The following is a 20778-nucleotide window of genomic DNA, read 5'->3' as shown; positions in this document are numbered from 1 at the left end:
TTTTGGTTTAAATCCCCAAATATCACCATCCAAACCTCTGCACTCCATCAGTGTCTTTTGTTAGCAGCGATCTCAAAACGAACCTCAGAGACAAAATGAACATGATAAAATACGAGTATTCCCTGGTTAGGACCGCTGAGTTGTAAATCACATCAGAAATGCATCGACTCTTACTAAATGTGGGCTCGCGAAATATATGTGACAAAAAAGTTGTTGGGTGTCGTTCAATTGCATCATGTTTTATGGAAATCGTTCAGATCCCCCCTTGAGCCATTCATTTGAAGAAGACAATTCATGCAGAATAGCTTGAAGCCAAACCAATCAATCCAGTGGTAATGAAATTGGATTTTGCAAGTTGTTCGAGAGTTTTTACGGAATTCTGTTTTCGCTGTATTCTCAGGGAGCTAGGGGAAATTAAAATTCCCAGAAAGACTTCGTTGGACATGTGTTTTATTTTCTTCCATTTCATTGTTTTTCAGATCGAATGCCAAATGAGTTTTTATGTTGACTACGAGGGAGTTATCTCTCATGCTCAAATGTCAACTAAATCAAACCCCCTGTCATTGGCTATTTTGTCGAAAACAACAAAATTTCTCCTCATTGAGTTGCAGTTAGCAATTATTCGATTCCCGTATCTTCTTTATTGAAATCTGTATTAAGTAAGGAGGAATGATAACTTTTTAAAGCCCTGTAAAAATTAATCCACTTTCGATATTTTTGATTGAGAGAACCGACACTTCTTTCCTCCCAAACCAAACCTATTTCTTCGAAAGTAACTGAAAAAACTAACCTAGGAGGATTACTCGAATATCCCTCCCTTATCATGATCAGTTGAACATTTTGAATATAACTTAAATTAAATACACTCTCTTTATTAACAAAAATATATTTTACAGTATTTATACAACTGGGCTAAGACTCTATATATACACAATTAAATAAATAAATGGAATCAAAGAATCCCGAAATAATGTGGCTTTACTCAAATGACTAGGGCACACCTTGATGCTATTCACAGTGCTACCTCACTGGTATGCCCCAATCTTCTTTTATCATATCCGCCCCTTTCTCGCCAATCATAATCGTTGGTGCATTCGTATTGCCACTCACTATTTTTGGCATGATACTTGCATCTATCACCCTGAGTCCTTGTATGCCGTATACCTTGAGTCTAGGATCTACGACAGCATCAGGATCACTTGGTGGTCCCATCTTGCATGTGCTTGTTGGATGGTAGATGGTAAATGTGAAATGACGAAGGCTACACTCCCAATATTCATCGGAATCGAAGGGATATTGCCTGCACCCTGGAAAAGGCATCGTATGCGGCCTTGAATTGAACCGTTGGAAAGCTTGAGATGCCGATACATTCAAAGCTATTCTTATACCTTCAATAAGGGTGAGCACATCTTCCTTATGCGTGAAATAATTCGGATTTATATCAGGATACACTTTGAAATCCTTCGATCTCAATCTTACCCAACCTGTACTCTTCGGTCTTAAGAGTAAGGGTAAGATAGTCCATGTCTCGGCATCTTTCAATGGCTTATACACGGTGTTATACACGCTATCTCTGAGTCCTGTGATTTTCTTCACTTGTGTCCCGTCAGAGTTCACACTGCTTGGCGCAAAGTGGAACTGGATATCTGGCCAGAGACCAGATTTCGGTGCGTATTTGGTGTTCACGAAAGCTAGACCTTCCACACCTCCTAGAGAAGTCATTGGTCCTTGCTCCCTCATCAGATACTCCATTATAACAGATGGCGTTTGGTATCTGCTTTTCGTGAACGTTATTGGATCGTCTATGATGAAGGTAAGTCCTCCTAGACCAATGTGATCCTGGAGGTTATGACCAACTTTCAGATCACTCAGCACTGGTATCTTGAACTTGGTCAAATCTTCCCTGGGTCCCACTCCAGAAAGCATGAGGATCTGTGGACTTCCAATGGCTCCCGAAGAAAGGATCACTTCCCTCTTGGCTCTCACAGTTTTGAATCTGTTGTTTCTCAGGAATTTGACTCCGTAAGCCTTTTTAGTTTCAGGATCTATTAGTACTTTGGTCACTTGGGCGTTCATGGCTATGTGGAGGTTGCTCCTGTTTCTCACAGGACGAAGGAAGGCCTTGGCTGTGGAACATCTGGAGCCTCGTCTTATGGTTCCCTGGGAGAGCATGAAGCCGGTTTGTTTGGCTCCGTTGCAATCTCGTATTTCGTATCCGAGTTCCCTTCCAGCTTGGAGGAAAGCTATGGATAAGGGAGTCCTCCATGGGGATTCTTGAACGGTGAGGTAACCGCCAGTTTTGTGGTAGGGGGTTTTGGAGAGGTAGGGGTTTCGGTTGTCCTCGCTTTTCAGGAAGTATGGAAGCACTTCTTCGTATGACCAGCCTTCGTTGCCGTCTTCTGCCCATCTGTCGTAGTCCAATTTGTTTCCACGGACGTATATCATGGCGTTGAGGACACTAGATCCTCCCAGAACCTGTGGAGGAATAGTGTTTTTAGAAGTTTTTGGAGGCTATGCAGATGATATAATGAGAATTGAATCATCTGACATTTAAAACGAATGTTTGATAGATTAACAATCACAAGGATACATGTTTTGGTCTGTCTGCGTTATGGCAGTATTCAAATATTTTCTTTGCAAGTAAATAAAATTTTGAAAGAGACTTACTTTTCCCCTAGGCCAATTGCATCTGTCTCCAATCATGGCAAGACAATAGGCGGATTGTCCTGGTGGTGACGTCTGGTACATCCAGTCCATCTCTGTCATTTGCGTGTAACCGGCCAGGGACGGAATATCAGAGATTTCATTCTCATCGCCTCCGGCCTCTAGCAGTAACACAGTCCAATTGCCAATTTCTGAAAGACGGGATGCCACCACCGCCCCTGCAGACCCGCCACCTACTACCACAAAATCGTATTCCGCCCTAACCTGAAAAAAAAGATCTCATTAAATTCGGTAAATGGACAAAAAGGTTGGGAGGAAGTTTAACTGCACGATAGTGTTCTTGGTATGGTCAATCTCAAAAGAATCAATCAGTTCAAATATGTCGTTTTCCTCAATTTTCTTCTAAATCACAATACTAATCATTAAATACAAAATGTTCTCAAAGGTACGTGCTTTTTATCAGCAGATAGAACTGATAAAAATGAATCCTCTAACCAAATACGAGGATATATTGAAAAATTCTTAGCCTACTATAGAAACAAATAAAATTTTAATGTCAAAATATTTTATTATTAAACATATTTTCCTCTTGATTGGATACATTTATTACAGCGAACCTGCAACGTCTCTAGATCTTTCAAAGAAAAATGTTTCTTCTTGCTCTGCAAACCAGACCTCCACAGCTTTTATTACCTCCTCGTTGGAAGGAAATTTAGGACCTTTTGAACTTTTTTCAGTTGAGGAAAGAGATGATAGTCGGATGGAGAAAAATCTGGTGGATAAGGGAGGTTTTCTAGTAATTCAAACTTAAATCACGAATTTTTGTGCAGGGGCGTTGTTCTGCAAAAACAAAACGCCTTTATTTAGCTTTCTCTTTAATTTTTTCCCGTAGAGTGGTCGAATAGTCGAATATTAATCTCCGGTTATTGTTCTACCCTTTTCCAAAAAAATCAATCATGATTACTCCATGGCAATCCCTAAAAACTAAAGCAAGAACTTCTCCAGCAGATTTTTGGACACAAAACTTTTTAGGTCTTGGAGAACCAGAGTGTCGCCAGTTCATCGATTGTTGCTTTGTTTCTGGATCATAGAAATGTACTCAAGTCTCATCCATAGTAACAATTCGGTTTAAGATGTGTGCATCGTTTTCAAATCGAGCACAGATCGAACGCGATGCTTCTACTTTTGCACTCTTTTGGTCAACATTCAAACATTTGAGGATCCATTTTGCAGCAATTTTTCTCATCAAATTGACGTGAACTATATGATGAACGCGTTCTTATGAAATGATCAGTCCTTCAGATATCCGTTTTAGCCCAATTCGACGGTCTGATAAAATCATGTCGTGAACTGCATCGATATTTTCGGTGACTGACACAGAAACTGGCCTTCGCGATCGGTCATCATCTTCAATGAAAAATTTACCTCTTTTGAAGCTTGCAGTACAATTTTTTATGGTCGCACACGAAGGACATTGATCACCAAGGGTATTAAGCACATCTTCGTTAATCTGCTTACCCCTCAACCCTTTTAAATACAGGTACTTGATGATGGCTCGATACTCCAATTTTTCGATTTTTACTGTTTCCTCGTATAGTTTCTATAAAATATTCAAGATGGCCGTATTATCAACCCTTCAAGTTCATTGAATTTTGAGTAGAAACTTCCCACTTGTTTTGATGTAGAGAACTTAACTTGTCTCTTAGGCCATGATAGAATGCACACAGGTGCCACATTTCACTTAGATTAGATCTGTCCTCAATATAGGCTTCTTATAGAATTTTTCTCTCGAACAAATTGAGCAAGAAATTGCAATAGAAATTATGAGCCAATGCACTGTGAATTTATGTGAGCGATGCAACCCAGTTTAATGGACCGATATGTAGGATTGAAAGAACAATGCTACGAAGAATAATATTTTGTAAAATTATCGAGAAGATAATTTTTCATATTTTAACCCTGATTACATTTACATATGCAAGATATAAATATGGATCGAATTGATTTGAAGTACTGAGAAATATGAGTTAACGAAACTTGGTATTGTTAATAATTATGCGTAAAATAGACGACTATCAATTAGAATTTGCTCAGCTACAATGCATGTGAGAAATTATAATACCCTAATTACCTCAACAACTGCCTATTATGAAACTTTCCATTTAGCAACGTAGTTACTCTTGATGCCGGACTAGATGAATCATTCAGTCCAGTAAAGTTCAATTCAAATTATACTTTTGCATTAATTGTATGGCGTAACTGTTATCTTTTACATTCGGCGCGTATCAGCTGAATGAAACCACTATGATATACAAGCAGCCGTGGCTAATTCATCACCTGGATGGATGACCGTTCTGTTTATTTGAGCGAACGCGTAAAAACTCTTGACTTCACCTCAGTACTTTCCTAATTTTTTAAACTTATACAGAAAAAGACAACTTACGTTTCTGACATTCACAGGATGACTTTCTGGGTCGAAATGGAGGTATCGCATGAAAGCCAACCCGGCAGCAAAAACAGGTACCAAACCAATGATGGTCACTGGACTGGTCGACAAACTGACCAGAGTTCCGATAGCTGTGACTATTCCAGACATGTCCAAAATCTCCTACTATAACTTCTTCAAAACCAATATTTCCACATTGCGCGATGGGTGTTCCCCAAGGATCGATTTTTGGCCCCCTCACTTCCTTACAGGTCACTAAAACTGGTCTGGTTCGATTTGTGCTGGAGACTATGTATAGGGTGGAACTAAACTTACATTAACGTCTACTGTCTTCCTCACAATCCTTCCTAAAACTATGAGAATAAATATTGCGACTCTCTATCAAATTTGACTGATTTGGGGGCTTACATCCACATTCCCATATTAACTTCTTGGTTCAGTATCTTCGGCGTGTAATTCCTGAAGGAGATCTTCCTCTGTTGGAACTGCCAGAGCTCGCAATCTGTACCAACGCGGGATTTGATCAAAAGGTTGTGTTTGAGATAGTCGTATTGAGTGGTTCCACTCTGATCTGAGTTTGGTCTCTTCTTGTATCCAGTGTACCTGTCGTTTGGTGTTGTGTTGTAGTAGTTTTGTGATGTCTTGTACTTGTCGCGAAGGTAGATTTCTGTGTTGTACTTTTCCTTTGGGATGAAAATATTCGAGTTGCTCGGCTCTGGGTCGCTCTTTCCCATCTCCTCAAGAGGACTTCAGAAGACTGATCTGTAACACGAAATTGAAAAGTTAGTTTTGTGATATTTTTTTTAAATCGATATTTTTTCAATTGTGGGTATAAATAATTTGACGTATAACTAGAAAGTGATTTTGAAGAAGATTCTTTTTAGAACAGAACATACAACTCATTAATTCATTTCATGAAATATTGTGTAATGATTCTTCATTTATTCATTCTACTTCAGAGTTCAAACCTCGTCAGTGTTCTTTAATTTTAACATAATTTCTGGTTGGCTTGTACTTTGAAAACGTTGAAAGGTCTCGTGGACAATCCACTTTGGACTAACCGCTTGTTTTACTGTCTCTTGATAGTGCAATCATCAGGTTGCAATACATTTCGTACCTAAACTATTTCAATTTTCAATTCCCTTGCTTTTGAATGGTTCCCATGGATTTTAATAGTACGAAAACTGCTTGTTGGGTCATCCCACATAATTCTGCAAGCTTCATTTTTATTTGATTCGAATCTTCATCTAGTAATACCTTCAATTCTTTGTCTTCTACTTTTATTCACAATCCAGAGACAGGCTTGTTTTATTGGAACGTCGAGAGCATTCCCTGCATGATTTATCAGTTGGAGCATTGTCACCATAAACTTTCATACATATCCAACACAGTAGAAACAAGTATGTATGGAATTCAAAGCGATATCAACAGAGTATTATGGATTGATATCTAACCTCTCTGAAGCCACTAAAATCAGCTGCCACCATGAGACAATACAAACAGTCTAAGCCATTTTTTCAAAACGTTCCTAACTAGTTTTCATTTTCAATATTGAAAGAGGCAGATTGGAAATAAAATAATATCACAATATAACGCCGTATGCAACCCTTTACTACATCACAAAAATCCGCACACAAATTTAAACACTTCTTAGAAATTAGCTCACCAGCAAAGGGAAAATATCTGCAACCAATTGACGATTACACTCTTATATTTTCTATAAAATCTTCTGGTTCACACATCCACTGGGTAACGACAGAACTTAACTGTTTGAGATGTTCACATTACACTAACAGGAGAAGGAATATATTCCTTTTATTGCATTAGGAAATCTGCAGTTTATCGATTTCACATGTTGGACGTTACGAAACATAATTGCGTAGGTACCAATGTACTTATTGCTTTCCTCGATTAGTCTTTGCATTTCTGTTTTATTGGTCTTATTGTTACTTCATTTTCCCACTCATGTATCTTTACTCATTTATTCATACTATTGTATTCATTTATGCTGATTTTATACGGGAGGACGCATATTCTAGTAACATAAAAAGTGACTATATACTAGGACATTAGGTGATTCATTTCTGATTGGGACAAAGTACTGGTTCCAAATGGTGGTAAATCCAAAAAAGTGTTGATTTGAATCTTTCGTGGCATAGGCATTGACATGATGGGTATAAACTAATTTGCTCTCATTGGTATATTCTGGTTTACTTTTTAGTCCAAACTGACTTTATGAATGGCTTTCCTAATTCACTGCATTATTTTCGAAGATGACAGTGATCAAAATTATTTGATTCCTTGGGCTGTTTACAAAAGAAGCCGTTTTTGAATGTATAAAAGAAATCTTATGGAATTCATACTTTGGCTAGGAAATTGGTTCTGACCGGTTCTCTTTGACATTTTCACTAAAAATTAGGAGCAAGGTCTTTCAAACTCATTCTCATAAGTACCCCAACGAGTTTTGCAATAACCTCTTGTTTACGAGAATGTGAGGAGGTTTTGAAATTTATTTAATGCTCCTAATTACCTCCAGTAAAACTATTCATTTAGGTTGCCAAATGAGTTATCTCTCAATTCAAATGATAATAAAACATTGTTGAACACAATTTATTCCATTCGTTTTATATACATCATTCGAAGTTCTTTTTTTCGCAGCCTATATTGGAACTTTGGACCAGTACCTATCGAATATCTTCGACCAAAACCTATATCGTTTTGCAGCCACCCTGTCTTCTTGATAAAGATCTTATGTACCATGAGAATCTCGTGAATATTCTGATTTCTGATTGAAATTGCGGTGTCAACAAACTTGAACTGTTTCCTTTCAACTTTCGTTCCCATACAGTCAAGAGGCTTGAGTTTAAATCTGTTCCGTAGTCGAACTTTATCATTAACATCGTTCAAGAATGTCATTATGGTACAAATTATTTACCAGGAGGGAAAGTGGATATGCTTAATCTCGGCTTATATAATACAGATGGAAGAATCTTCTGGTTAATAGAAAAATCTCATGCAACTTCCCATGATTTCTATACACAATGTACATTTGATTCTCAATATATACCTACCTGTACTTATACAGAGTGATTAACAAGTAAGTCACAAAATTAATATCTTTGGTATTAACTGTTTTGTAGACGTGATTTTATCTTAATTTTTTTATGGTTGCTTGAATTGAATTGAGTTTGTCATGCACCCTCTAAGAGGGGCAACCCTAACTTTTTACGTAAGGTTTTTAATTAGCCCTTCATTTGTTTCAGGAATGAATTCAACTTGTTGAATTCTAATTTTATGTCTTTATGTATTTTGAGGTCGGTGACATACAAATCAAGAGTGGTTGATGGTTTTGAAGTGTTATCGAAAACATCCTTTTTTGTAGAACAGTAGTTGATTAACTATCTGAAATTTGAAATTAAAATCACAAAAATAAATGAATATGTGAGAGTTGCTTCATTTTATCTTCCATCAATCACAACCCCACGAAGAAGGCATGTTTTTGGCAACAAAAAAACATCAATTTTTCCTAAAGTGTATGCCAAACATTTCATTTTGATTTGGAAAGAAGGGTTGAAAAGAAAATCTTATTGTTGAACAAATCATTCTCAACAAAAAACGTTTATCCATTCCTGACACAGATTGTTTGGCTTGACATTTAAAAAAACCAAACAACTCAATTAAAAATGAAAAGTTGATTGATTGAAAATAAAAATTGACTTGAATTGGAATAAAGATATGAATTTTGTCTGTTACATTCTGAAGTTAAGGGAAATTAGACAATTTTTTCATGTAAGCTTAGGACACATGAATAGTTTACACAAAAATATTAAGAGCAAAGTGAAAAATGCACAATTTTTCAAAAATCGTTCAATCTACATGATTCTTACTGTTTGAGACATATCTACTTAACTGTACTCGTTCAGTCAAGAAGATTCTGATAATCCTAATATCGAATATTTGTAGAAAGGATCGTTCAACTTCAAGCACCCTACCTTCAATAGTGGAGTAAAAAAAATTAGATGACAGTTTCACGTAGGATAAAGAATTCGTTAGGAACAAGTTTTTATTTATGAATCCTTGAAATGATACTTGATAGATGCAATAAGGTTTTTGGGTCAATTTTCTCCCTTGAAATATACTTAATTAGTTGAAATTGAGCAATTTGTGTAGATTTGGTCATTGGCACGCTCCTAATTGTTTCTTGAATTAATGAATCCTAAGCCAATTATTTGACTGTTTTAATTGAACTGTAAGTAACAAATCTTGTAGTATAGATTTCACTAAGAATGAGTGACAAAAACCAATAGAGTTGTGAATATAATATGTGTCCATTATTCTCAGTCTCTTTTAATTGTCTATTCTCTATTCCATGATTAGATCGAACTATTTTCATACATGAACTCACACGGTCATACCTGAACTTGTAGCTTTGGTAGATTTGATATGTATTTATATCTTTTTGAGTTAAATAACAGTGTCTGATTTTCTTATCGAGTATAGAGTTCTTTGGCACTGTCTCAGTGCATTGCACCTTCTCAATGGTATGATTAAAATGATGCCAACATTCATCACCTAAAAAAGTGCCTTGATCCATCCTTAATACTGTTAGGTATATCAGTGAATTTTTAAGGGAATACTACTTATATTTTATATTGTTAATTCTTGATGGAGTTAAGCGATGAAGTTTGATTTGTCTCATGGGTTCTCTTTAAGGACTTAAGGAGACTGACATATCTTGAAAGTTTTTTCAATGAATTTAATGGATTATGTTTCTCTAATGCTCACTTTTGAATGATAAAACTAATGAAATCTTGGCATTGATAATACTACTGATAAATGTTCACAAAAATTAACAGAGTCTTTAGTCGAAGATCATGTTCTTCATTTCCATATCTTGCTACAATGTAAAAACGAATTATTTTTTATCTTTTGTCTATACTCCTGACAAATTCTCCCTCAGGGAAGTCTATTTTGTTGTGTCTTTTCTGAATTGTTTCGACGGGCTCTCTTACACTCCTCTTATGTGTCTCAACCCTTATTGGTGCTCTGTAGAGAAAGTTGCAGAGTGCTGATTCTAATTTTGGATTGCTGGAAATGATTCTTCGACAAACTCACATCAATTGAAAGCGTGTTCTTCAATTTTTTAATTCGGTTGAGATAAAGGAGAGATTTGTCGGTAAGTACAAGCTCTTGGAGTTGGTAATAGAATAGCACAAAGATGCGCATGAGTTGCAGCCCTATTGCTGCTGGTCAGCAGCTTCCATCACTTTCTGCAGATACAGAAATAGGATCATCGAACGTGATAGGATCTGTAGAACATGACAAGTCTCTTCTCTGTTCCAACGACTGTAGACTGGGAAAAGTTTGGCAGTTCATCACTTTTTTTCTGGATATAATCCAAGAGTTGCAACTAATGTTTGGGTGGTGAGCTCAAACATTTGAGCAATATTCAAGTCTTGCTCTGATCTTTTTTTGCGTTGGGACATTATCCTGCATAAAAAGAAAAATCTTCTGCAAGAGCACCTCCAACAGTCGAATTATGATCTAGAAAAGTTCCTGGTCCATCTGAAAATAGGTCTTTCGTTCATTTTCTTATGGTCTTCTTTCGAAAACCAAGCAAAACCATTCAATCTCGTATTGTCTGGATAGCGGTGGAACTTTTCATTTCATTCTCTGACACAAAGTCATGCTCACTGATATTCTTTCTCATTTTTCTTTCTTATGGAAGTGGTTTGTGAAGTTCTGGATGAGATAATCCTCTATTTCTTTTTGCTAGCTTGGCTAGACGTCTTGCTTGTGGGTGTTATTAACCTTACGATAGCTTCATTTGGCTGATCAACTGTTTGGAATGCACCCTGATCTACTGAACCAATTTTTCCCCCACTTTGCACTATGCAAGTCATTCTTTCCTAATGATATACTTCTTAGAAACATGGATTCAACGAAGTGGAAAAGAGGGGTTGCATTTTTGATGCACATAACTAGAGAGTCAATTTGTTTAGAGATAAAATATTTTCAAAAACTCTAAGGTATTCCATATAAGTTTATTTGGGTGTTTCTTATGGTGCTTCCATAATCGAAATTATATTATAGTATAGCTATTTTTTTCTGCTGAATTTAATGAGAACGTATTTTGGAAACAAATTAGATTGAAATCAATCAAGCAACTTGATCGAAAAAGTTTGAATGTAACTATATGCATGAAGAGATCATTTTACCTTATTAACTTCCCAACGATGCATCTTCGGAGCCACTAAGCGAACATCTGCAACCTCAACAAAATCCCCGAAATCGATTCAAACACAGTGGACACCTTCTTCGAAGTATTCACTCAGAAAAACACACCAAGACGATATCACACGACTGTCCAATTAAACTGCCAGAAAGTGCAGCTCCAAGAGTTATCGCGCCGCCGTTCTAGACGTCTGCAGAGGGCCCGACCGGTGAAAACCACCTTCTCGGCGCGTTCCACCAGGTCGTGGGGATGGGTCGTTCGCGGGGGGATAAGAAAGAAAGTGGTCTCTGGCGATGGTCATCGTCGTATTGCGTTAACAATCAGGAAGTGAGGAAGGAAAGAGTTATAGATGGTTGAGTCGGTGGTTGGGAAATATTCGCGTGAAATTTAACGCTAGAGAGATCGCGAAGGTTCTTGAAGGTTGTCACGATGTTGGATGTCCTTGAATCAGGGAGGAGGTCATTGTCGGATTCGGAAACTTGGTGCAAGTTGATGGAATTCCAGTTTCGACATTGTGAATTCTACAGGGTGTTCCAGGATTGATTGGAATAAATTCAAAGATGATGACTTGATTATGGATTCATTGAATTTTTTTAAGAGGGACAGAGATACCTACGCAAATTAAATTTAGCAGTGGTATTCTTCACATAGAGATACACCTAGAACTCACCGATTCCCCATACCTACAGAGGGGTGAAATCGGCAACCCTTTTTATTTTTCACCATAACTTTTTATTCATGCTCATCAAAAAATATTTATTGAAATGACAGCAGAAGTATTGCATTCAGGTTTTTTAGTAGCGTTAGCTTAATGTCTCTAAAATTTGAAAATCATATTCTAGAATAAAATGTTGATTTTCATTCTATTTTAATGAAGCTTGTCGGGTTTTTGGATGGTACATTACAAAAAACAAACAACAAGGATCTTTGGCAAATTTTTGAACCGCATTTCCAAAATCAAAACAAATATCATTTGAGAAACCCACCCTAAATATTTTCAAAATATTTATCCTCATCAGTTTATGTATGCACATACTTAATCTAATGATCTTCGAGATTATAGGCTTGTCCTCTACTCGAAACAACTATGTAATAAATAAAAATAAATAATAAAATATTATGAAATGTGTATCGTTGATTGTTTACAATTCATTCGAAATTATCTGATTTGAATCACACTATCTTCTATTGAAAAACATACCATTGTAGAAAATACCAAGATTCCAAAAACATCGAATCTTACGAAAATAAAACATGTATTATTAGGAACAAGAAAATGGTATTAAATTTCGAACAGTTTAATTAACACACCCTTGTGAAAGTCAATTCCGTTGTGAAAGTTTCATAGAGGCTGGTTTATGACTTGAAAATTCTAGTTTGAATTTATTCATTTTTATTCACTAGTGTTGTTTACCTTAGCACTTTTTTGTTTGTCCATTGAAATTCATCTATTCTTTATGTTTAAAGCTTTCTATGTCTATAGAGCAAATGATAAGGAAACCTAACTTGACTACTATCAACAGTAAAATGAGTGATTTTCAAATTTCGAAGCTCCAGTGTTTCTATAATAATAGGAAAAACAGAGTGTACATTCTCCATTTCGAAAAATTCACAAAGCTAAAAACTTTTATCCACCGTGTTTTCAATATTCCTAAAAAAATGCCTCTTCCTTCATTCCAAAAAAGCAAATTTTGAAGAGTTTTACAGAAACAAAGAAACCATAATAAATTTCGAGGAACATGAATGCAATTCTCCTACAACAAATAACTATATCGAGTTCTGGTACACGCGTACATATAGCTTTAAAAACGCGGAGAGAAGGGCGAAGAAAATCATAAAAAATATTATCGGGAATATTTTCAAAAATATTGGTCACTTGTATGAATAATTCTCTTATTATTTATATTCATTAGGTCGAAAACTTCACATACATTCTTTGTTTTGTGGAATATTCTCGTAAAAAGAAACATTTTTATAGCTTTTCGAGGATTTTTTTGCAAGTATTTGTTTTCCAAAATTTGTCATTCAAATCACTAATCCCTTTCATAATTCCGTTATTTTAGTACGAGAGAATCATAAGAATGCTTTACAATTCCTCAATCATGTTTTCACAAATATTGGGCACTTTTATGAATCATTTTCAGATTCCATAGACATCCTATCAGCCAATATCTTGAAAAAAAAAGACAATTAACTTTGCGGAATATTTAATTTATAGGTTAGTTTTATACCAGATAACCATAAAAATTCTCACATTTGCTCTAGGATATTTCCAAACATTTTTCTCATTCTCGGAAATAGATTCAATTCAAATCATGAAAATAAAAACGTTCTATTATTTCATTATTTCACAAAATAATTCACTTCGAAGAAAATTTTTCGAGGACATTTTAAAAAATATTGGTCACTCACTTGAATGATTATTCTCAAAATCGATAGATATTTTCTTTTCCTCTTTTGCAGAGTTTAGGAAAATCCTATAGTTTTTCTGTATAGTTCTGTATTTTTCCGCGAAGTGTTTATCAACAATTGCAGATTGACACGACAAATATTTTTCTCGAATGCTTTATGCTGATTCCTAAAATTTTTAAATAAAAAAAAATCATTTTCGAGAATATTTGAAATGGTTCACTTCTAAAAAATTTCTCACATTTTTACCTTCATAAAGCGCACTATCAGAAGTTATTTTGTTCAGTTATCCTATCATGAACCTAAAGAATTCAAAACAATCTCTTCTTCGTCACTGCTTCACCCAAATTTCAAAACGAGTTACTTATAAACATCGCAGGTTGTTCTAGCGACAGTTTCAGTTTAACATTCCGCCACTTTCTCCAAGTCTATTAGCCATTCGGTTTTACTTTTAATTATTCAGATTGTGATCATGCATCACAACTTTGTATTCTAGTATTATGTTGCCACTTGCAACGCCTTATGACATGCGTCAGTTGGTTAACGATAGATGGGATTCAAAGAAAAAATAAGCAGTTATTTTTAGTAACAATAGAGGAGAATTTCTTGTGTAGGAGAGTTGTTAATTTTAAATGTGACCTTACCTTAGGCTTATCACTTTCATATTTCATTGGATCGACGTGAATGACCTTTTATTGACGTTGACCACAATGGCTCACAGTACCAGTTGAAGAAGGGTCATTTTTGTTGAACGCTTCATGACATGATTTCATCAAGATAGCAAAATTAACTTTGTTGCATGGTTGATTTGCTTTCACTCATTGGATTATGAGCTCCAAGTTTGTTGCTATTTGCATAAAGCACCTAGCTTGTTTTTTTTAATGGGTCTGCTGAATTCAGTTCAGTTAGAAATGACGTTGATTAAATTGAAAGTTGTTCAGAAGGGACTATTTTCGAGAAATTAGGAAGATTGCGCACTTTTTTGAACCTTTTAAAAGTTTACTCGTCAGGAACGCTATATTGGATACTTTTTATCATAACTGTTTTTTCTTTTGCAGGTGGGTCATTTTTATTAAGAATCGAAGACTTTCAAGAGGTAAGTAATTCATTCTCTATTTCAATACAAGGTATCATCTGTTCCAGAAGTTTGAAAGGGAATCGAGGTTGGCATAAAGCGTACAATAATAGGTACAATATAATTTTGAAAACTCCCTCAATGCATTTCAGCATTCATATTACATCATTATTCTCGAAATAATCAGTTTGGATGTTATTATAAGAAGGAAAAAAAATTCTTGCGAAACAAATTTGATGGGTGGCTTTTTCTACCCCTTACAATTAAAGGGTGTTTACCACCAAAAAATTTTATTGCATTTTCGCTCAATTTCATTTCTGTCAGTTCTCTGCCAGTTAAAGATAGGATGATGTATTGATATCTAGTTAGCCTAGACCAGTTCCATGCATAAAAAAAATATTGCGTTCCCATAGCAACGAACAATAACTCATTTGAAGTGTCAGTGTGAAGTTTGAGGTCCAAAAAGTAAACCAGAGTTACGCATTGAATTAAAAGAAAGAAGATGTCCACCGAAATTGTGAAAATCGAAAAATTGGAGTATCGAGCCATCATCAAGTAGGTACCTGTATTTAAAAGGGTTAAGAGGTTAGCAGATTTACGAAGATATGCTTAATACCCTTGGTGATCAATGTCCTTCGTATGCGAGTTATGCGACAGTGAAAAATTGAACTGCAAGCTTTAAAAGAGCTAAGTTTCTGTGTCAGTTCCCGAAAATATCGATGCAGTTCATGACATGATTTTATCAGACCGTCGAATTGGGCTAAAACGGATATCTGAAGCACCGAATATTTCATACGAACGCGTTCATCATATAGTTCACGTCAATTTGGACATGAGAAAAATTGCTGCAAAATGCATCCCCAAATGTTTGAATGTGCAAGGGTAGAAGCATCACGTTCGATCTGTACTCGATTTGAAAACGATGTAGACTTCTTTAACCGAATTTTTACTATGGATAAGACTTGGGTACATTTCTACGATTCAGAAACAAAGCAACAATCAATGGAATGGCGACACTCTGGTTGTCCAAGACCTAAGAAGTTTCGTGTCCAAGAATCTGCTGGAAAAGTTCTCGCTTCACTTTTTTGGGATTGCCATGGAATAATCATGATTGATTTATTGGAAAAGGATAGAACAATTACCGGAGATTACTATTCGATATTACTGACCACTCACGCGAAAAAAATAAAGAGAAAAGACGAGGAAAACCATCGAAAGGTGTTTTGTTTTCGCAACACAACGCCCCTGCACACAAATCTCACGTTGCCATGCAAAAAATTCTTGATTTGGGGTTTGAATTACTAGAACACCCCCTTATTCACCAGATTTGGCTCCATCCGAAGGTCTAGAGACCTTCCAGGTTTGCTGTAATAAATGTATCCAATTAAGAGGAGAATAGTTTGAGTAATAAATGTCGTATCTAGGAGTTCTAGGTCCTGATTTACAGAGTGTTTTTCAAATTTGAATGGAAATTAGATACTACATGTGGGCGTTTTTCGTGATCCTCTGGGTGTTTTCTATCTGTATGTTAGTGTCAGTACTTACACACAATACACTAGAAGCCGGTAGTGAAAACACCATGAAATTGGTCTTCAGTAACAAATATTGAACAAGAATGTCAGCACCTTCTTAGCTGACTAACTTCAGTTAGTTAGAACTCACCGCGAAGTTGGTTTACCATCACCAACCTGAAGATGCTATCATTGATGCGAAACACGTGTAATGTTAAAATAACTCATCTTTTAAAAAAAAAGGTTATTTCAGTTTAACTATGGATTTTTATCAGATATCGGACACATCAAGTCAATGTAAATAGATATAGGATAACAAAATGAACTTACGCTCGTTTTAAGGATAACAAAAACTTCAGTAACAATTATCGAATAAGAATCTAAGCTTCTTCTTAGGGTATCCGTACAATAGGAGCCGATAGTGAAAATAGGGTCAATGGGCACTTCAGTACTACTTATCGAACAACAATGTTTCTTTCGTTTTCAATTCCTTTCACCACCTTCTGTCGTTGGGGTACAATGTTATGAGATGTACTCACCGCAAAACCTAGCTCCCCTAACGTTTCATCCAAATCCTCACAGAAAAAACGACGAAATAACACTGGACGTTCTACAACTATCCCGTCAATAACGACAACTCGAATGAATTCGCGAAATCTGGATGATTGCCGTTAGATCGATATCGTTTTCTAAATTTTACATATTTTAGAAATCTAATGGTCCGTCCATTTTGAGAAGCTGTATATGAAGAAGATTACTTAACAAATTGCTGAATTATACGTCTACGGGATGCAAAAAACTCATTATTTCCTTTCACTGCACTTGTCGAATTGTTGGATGAGCTCGTTTATTCTTCGTCTTCTCATCTTAGGGATTAGGTTAGGTTTATTCTCTGCCTTCTTATATAAGGGGTTAGGGGTAAAAACTTTTCATTCAAGAAAAACTGGAAAGATAAACCATCAAAATATTTGCCAAGTCCCATTTTACCTCTCCCTTTTAGTCCTCATCCTACTCAAGTCATTGGGTCATCATACCACTGATGCTAGTTTATGTACGCCATCATAGAAAGCAAAACAATAGACATATCCTCTAGTGATCTTACCTGAGAGCAACAGAATCCAAAAAATATCAGTAATGACCTCAATAGCCTTTTTTTGGACTTGGAGAGGTTATTGTACTCCATACGATTATAATATCCAGCTTCTCAATGTGCATCATGACGCTCTACTGATACTAAACACTAAAGAGTATAGAAGGATTGGCAGAAAAATACATGGACGTACACCAGAGTTAATGGGATCTGCTTTTTTCTTGTTATGAGTAGGTTGTTGTCCCTGACGAGTATTATTCAGCTTTTGTGGGAACTCACGAAAAGAATAAGGGTTCTCTGAACCCATCTTTAACAACTCTGTGCCAACACTGCAAAACTCCAAAAATTCGAGAGTTTAGCCTGAGTAATTATACAGGGTGTATTTGAAATTGAGGATTTAAATTTAACAGAAGGTAGAATTGGTGAAAATAAAACGTTTCGCCATAAAAAAGACAAAGTTGGACTCTAGATCATTTGTTATCTGAATTATCGCTAACCAATGGAAAAAATACTTGGGACCAAGTGTAAAAAAATGAAATATTAGTTCAAAGTATCACCCATAAAATTCGTCTAATTTATTCACAAATTTTTCACAATGGTCATAAATATTTTCTTTTTGTTCGAATCCCCCAACAATCGTCGTAGAAATGGGATGAAATAGAGTAACAATGCTTTGTCAACATAGGCACACTTTCAATGAATTGTCTCACTACAGTGTTTTCACCCCTAATAGCACGATACAACAATTTTTGAAGTGACCTGATGCAAATAATGAGCAATTGAACCATTCATTGTCCAGCCATATGGTTATGTTTCGTTCAATTTCGTTTAATTTGATGAACTGTCGAAATTGTAGGGGTTGTAGTTCAGCCATCTTGAATATTTTATATAGAACTTTATATAGACTTCTACCTCATGTCAAAAACAAGCACCACCTTTGAAAACACCCTGCATATAACTGTGCTTGGGAAAATCAAATACTGAAAGATTGTTTGAAGTTGGTAAATCCTCTGGCAACGTTTGAGTTTGAGCCTTTAGCAAAAGTTTTAAAATGAGAGAGTGTTAAGTGAGTGAGTAAGTTTGTTTTCAAGCATCTCATTGCGATAATAACTCAAGGTCATTTCAAGAGGAGAAAACACAATATGAGTACACATAAACCAAGCCTTCAGCTTCCTCAAAATACAAACATTCCCGTTGGTCGCATTTTCATTGAATTATTCGTGAACAGCTAACCACAAAGGTCGCGCTATTGAAAAGAAAGTTCTCTGAAGACCAACGCTGTTCTGTTATGTAAGCAAATAACCATTTTCCAATGCCAAACATGAAGTCGTTCATACAGGGATAAGTGAGAGTTTTGATGTAAGAAGGGAGATAAGGAAAACGTGGTGTGGGTTCTCTTCTTTTACAACATAACCTCATAAGTAGTATTGTATGAAAGATGACCATTCAGTGATGCTGGAAACGTACCGATTAAGGAGAAAGCAATTGAGTGCTTTCGTGAGAAGATTGTGTTTTGCAACCAATTCAGTTTCAGAAGGGCAAAAGCAAGGTTATGCTAGTTAAACCTTTTAGACCTTGAATTACTGTAAGAATGAAGTGGAGGAACAATTTTTTTTTTCAACAAAAAGGCCTTCTCATGTTATTTGCTAATCCAAACCTTCTTCTATCAATCTGGTCAGCTTTACTTATGTGAGATAATGACATCCAAAATGATGGGCCACTTCTCTCAATAAAATATCTACTAAATTTCAGAATTCGAAAAAAAAAAACGTTGAATTGCTTAACACAAACTCACACAATTGTTTTTCATTAACGAGATATTCAGACAAGAAAGAGACTTGTAAATTTAATCATCATGTCCTTCTTGTGTTTCAAATTCATTCATTCCAAATGCGTCGCAACCTGAAAAAACTCACTCAAGACGTATAAACATCCAATTAGCAGAACTTTTCAAATGTCTACATAATATACGTGAACTATAATGAATGGGATACCTAATTCTGTCTTCAACGAAATTCTCTATTCATTCACTCAGTGAAATATGGAATGAGGAAAATAACAACTTGAATAATTCATAACAAGATGTGCAAAATTACATAAGGTATTGTTCACTTTCACTACAATTAAACAAGAAATCGAACGATTCTTAGCAACACCTATGATGACGCTACAGTATAGAATAACTTATTATGTTCTTCCTTTAAGGGTTTGGATGAAGCTCCACGATGAGGGTATAGCAAAGCTTATCGAAAATCTGAAAAATACAGTTTGGATCTATGATTCCTTGTGGGTCAAATTTCAACGTTACCAATATTATTATTGGTAACAATTGATGGTAGGTAGGCAACGAAAAATAAACAAAATGGATTGGGTGAAATGAAGATGATGATGAGAACCATATCTTCCATCATTCCTAAGATACAGGCTGTGTAGTGCAGTTTTCAAATTATAGCATTTTGTTATGAGTAGATAACAAGTGTGTTTATTTTCACTACCACTCATTTTTGGTGCGAGGTTATGAAAAAATCATTCAGATGTGTCTCGAAGCTGAATAGAGAAGGAATATATTGAAGTTAACTTTCAGGCCGCAACCCATGAAACAGAACACTAGCGCTTCTCACTCTGGCAAGACTTGAAGTTTCCGAGCAATCGTTTTGAAAATTCAAAACTTTCAAGTTCATGCATGTGATTGGGAACCTATTTTTTGTTATATTCCAAGAAGAGAAGTTTATATCGTTCTGGATATACAAGGTGATGATATTTAATATAGGTATTCCTACGTCTAAATGGAAATAGTCCTATTCCTTCCGATATAAATTGATGTCATTACTTGGGAGTTAATAGAGTTTTTCGAATCAGTGTCGCAAAGGAAAACTGTAGATTCCTCATGGAAAATAAAACTTTCTTCATTCAGCCTTCCAATTTTTTTTGTCCAGTCATTCGTTAGAGGTCGGTGGAAGAATATTCAGTTGAACTGTTGCATAATTTAGGGGTGAATCCTATTTGGTCCTTTTTCTTTGAGCAGCCTCTAAATAGATACAACTCCTCTAAAGATGGCACCTGAATTGCAATTTTCTCTCAGTATTTTAAAGCTTCATTTGTGCTGTTTTTGCAAGGAAGAAAATCATGCAACGATTCATAATTTGAATTGATAATTAGAAGTTTAATTTTCAATATTAAAAGAAACGAGGAGATCAATAAACTTTCCGGAAAAAGAAAATGCACCTACAGAAAGAAACCTAAAGAGAAACAATTGCAGAACAGTCATATGCAGGAGTTCCTTGGGAAATTCAAAGTAAGAAATAAAAAGTATCTTACTGCGAATGACCTTCCTCGTAAGACTCTTAT

General features: G+C 35.7%; 2 protein-coding genes across 3 annotated transcripts in view; one reads left to right on the top strand and one right to left on the bottom strand.

The window, feature by feature from the left end:
- Positions 1–20778, top strand: part of LOC123320672 (flotillin-2) — a 248107-nt gene that overhangs the window by 130707 nt on the left and 96622 nt on the right. The window lies entirely within an intron of this gene.
- Positions 869–11540, bottom strand: LOC123320665 (glucose dehydrogenase [FAD, quinone]-like). 2 transcript variants are annotated; one of them, XM_044908040.1, is made up of 5 exons: positions 11329–11540; positions 5519–5872; positions 5108–5463; positions 2668–2928; positions 869–2475 (listed from the first exon to the last, which is right to left on the bottom strand). In XM_044908040.1, exons 3-5 carry the CDS (start codon positions 5258–5260, stop codon positions 1021–1023), a joined length of 1869 nt encoding a protein of 622 aa, XP_044763975.1. In that variant the 5' UTR covers positions 5261–5463; positions 5519–5872; positions 11329–11540; the 3' UTR covers positions 869–1020. The 2 variants fall into 2 exon arrangements, with proteins under 2 accessions (XP_044763975.1, XP_044763977.1); XM_044908042.1 differs by having other exon boundaries at positions 5108–5457.

The sequence above is a fragment of the Coccinella septempunctata genome, chromosome 9 (assembly GCF_907165205.1).
Source record: "Coccinella septempunctata chromosome 9, icCocSept1.1, whole genome shotgun sequence".
In the NCBI taxonomy this organism is placed as follows: Eukaryota; Metazoa; Arthropoda; class Insecta; order Coleoptera; family Coccinellidae; genus Coccinella; species Coccinella septempunctata.
Note: the sequence above shows the minus strand (reverse complement) of the source record. Positions and strands in the feature narration are given on the sequence as shown.